Genomic DNA, 1,650 nt, shown 5'->3' on the forward strand with positions numbered 1-1,650 from the left:
ATTTGTAGGCAAGAACGGGAAACAAGCTAGTGGCAAAAATTTCACTAGCTCTTACACATATGCTATCAATATTGTTTATTTATATTAAGATTCGTATTAAAAAATAAATAAAAATTTATAAAATAAATAAAAATAAATAGATATATATAAATGTACGGACGAGATAAAAAATCATAGGCCTCTCCTGGGCACATGCCCATGTTCTTCTCTACCACCATTAATTGCAGCCACCCTCCCTCTTCCCTTCCTTGCATCACCTCAACCACTTCAATTCATCTCTCTCTCCTCCCATCGCGCGCATTCCATCGATCCACCATCCTAATGGGCAGGAAAGGCCTCGCCGCCATCTTCTACAGGCTCGTCGACTCCTCCCCCGCGGACGCCGGCCCGGCCTCCCCGCCGTGGCCGTGGCCGTCCTGCGGGAACAACCCCCAGACCACCTCCTTCCGCGCCGACGAGGAGCCCTGCTGCACGACGGCCCGCGGTGCGGGTCCTGCAGCGAAGCTCCGCGGGGCGGCGGCCGGCGAAATATACAAGACGGTCAACTCGGTCTACTTCGACTCCGCCGACGACTTCTCCCTCGGCGACGTCGAGGAGGACGTGCTCGACCACGTCGACAGCTTCTCGACGACGACCGCGTCCGAGGAGTGGTCGGAGGCGGTGATCCGCAGCCTCGGCCGGACGTCCACCGACCGCTTCTTCTTCGACCCTGGGCCGGCGTCCAACTCCATCCTGGCCGCGAGCACGCCCCCACCGGCGGAGGCGAAGGCAGAAGCGCCCGACCCCGACGACGGCCAAGTCATGAGGCAGCCGTGCACGTCCACGTCGTCGCTAGCGGAGGGGAGCGTGGCGGTGGCAGTGGACTCGGCGGACCCGTACGGGGACTTCCGTGCGTCCATGGAGGAGATGGTGGCGGCGCACGGGCTCCGCGACTGGGCGGCGCTGGAGGAGCTCCTGGCGTGGTACCTCCGTATCAACGGCAAGCACAACCACCCCCTCATCGTTGGCGCCTTCGTCGACCTGCTCCTCGGCCTCGCGTCGTCGCCGCCGTCCACCGCCGCAACCACGACTAGCAGTAGCAGTAGCAGCTGTACCACCACCACTAGCACGAGCACTACCACCACCAGTGTCGGTGGTGTTACTGCAGCTGCTTCCATTACAGCCGCAACCGTCGCGACAGAGCAATGTGGCGCAAGAACCGAAGCTTCTTGCTCCTCCTCCTCGTCGTCGTGCGCTGCGCCTGACGTCCACGACGCAGTTGAGGAGAAGGCAAGTGATGATCACATTAGTGAGACTGGTAGAGCTGCATGCTGATCCACATGTTTAACTACTTGCAGAATTAACCTCGATGCCTGCATGGTTAGTGTTTTGATGATATGATTAACCAAGCAAATTAACGATGAGGATTAATATTACACTCCTAATTTTTTTCCTTGAGCTTTTTTCTTTCTTTTAAGTAGCTAATACTAGTACTAGTAGGTGGGATCGATGGATGCAATGCAATGCATGATGCATTAATTGTATGGGTAGCTAAGTTTATTCACAGTTCAAACCTAGTTAGCTTCAGGAACAATTCATTCATGGAGCTCCTTTTCATTTGTCAGTACTACATTAGGGCCTCTTTGGAATTCAGACGCTGAAAACAAAGGA

The 1,650-nt window shown here is 54.9% G+C and overlaps 1 protein-coding gene across 1 annotated transcript; it reads left to right on the forward strand.

Moving 5' to 3' along the window:
* Window positions 1-228: 228 nt before the first annotated feature.
* Window positions 229-1,410, forward strand: LOC133905250 (transcription repressor OFP13-like). The gene has a single exon (XM_062346984.1). The coding sequence runs from the start codon at window positions 322-324 to the stop codon at window positions 1,312-1,314; it is 993 nt and encodes a 330-aa protein (XP_062202968.1). The 5' UTR covers window positions 229-321; the 3' UTR covers window positions 1,315-1,410.
* The last annotated feature ends 240 nt before the right edge of the window (window positions 1,411-1,650 follow it).

This window comes from Phragmites australis, chromosome 22 (assembly GCF_958298935.1).
Source record: "Phragmites australis chromosome 22, lpPhrAust1.1, whole genome shotgun sequence".
In the NCBI taxonomy this organism is placed as follows: domain Eukaryota; kingdom Viridiplantae; phylum Streptophyta; class Magnoliopsida; order Poales; family Poaceae; genus Phragmites; species Phragmites australis.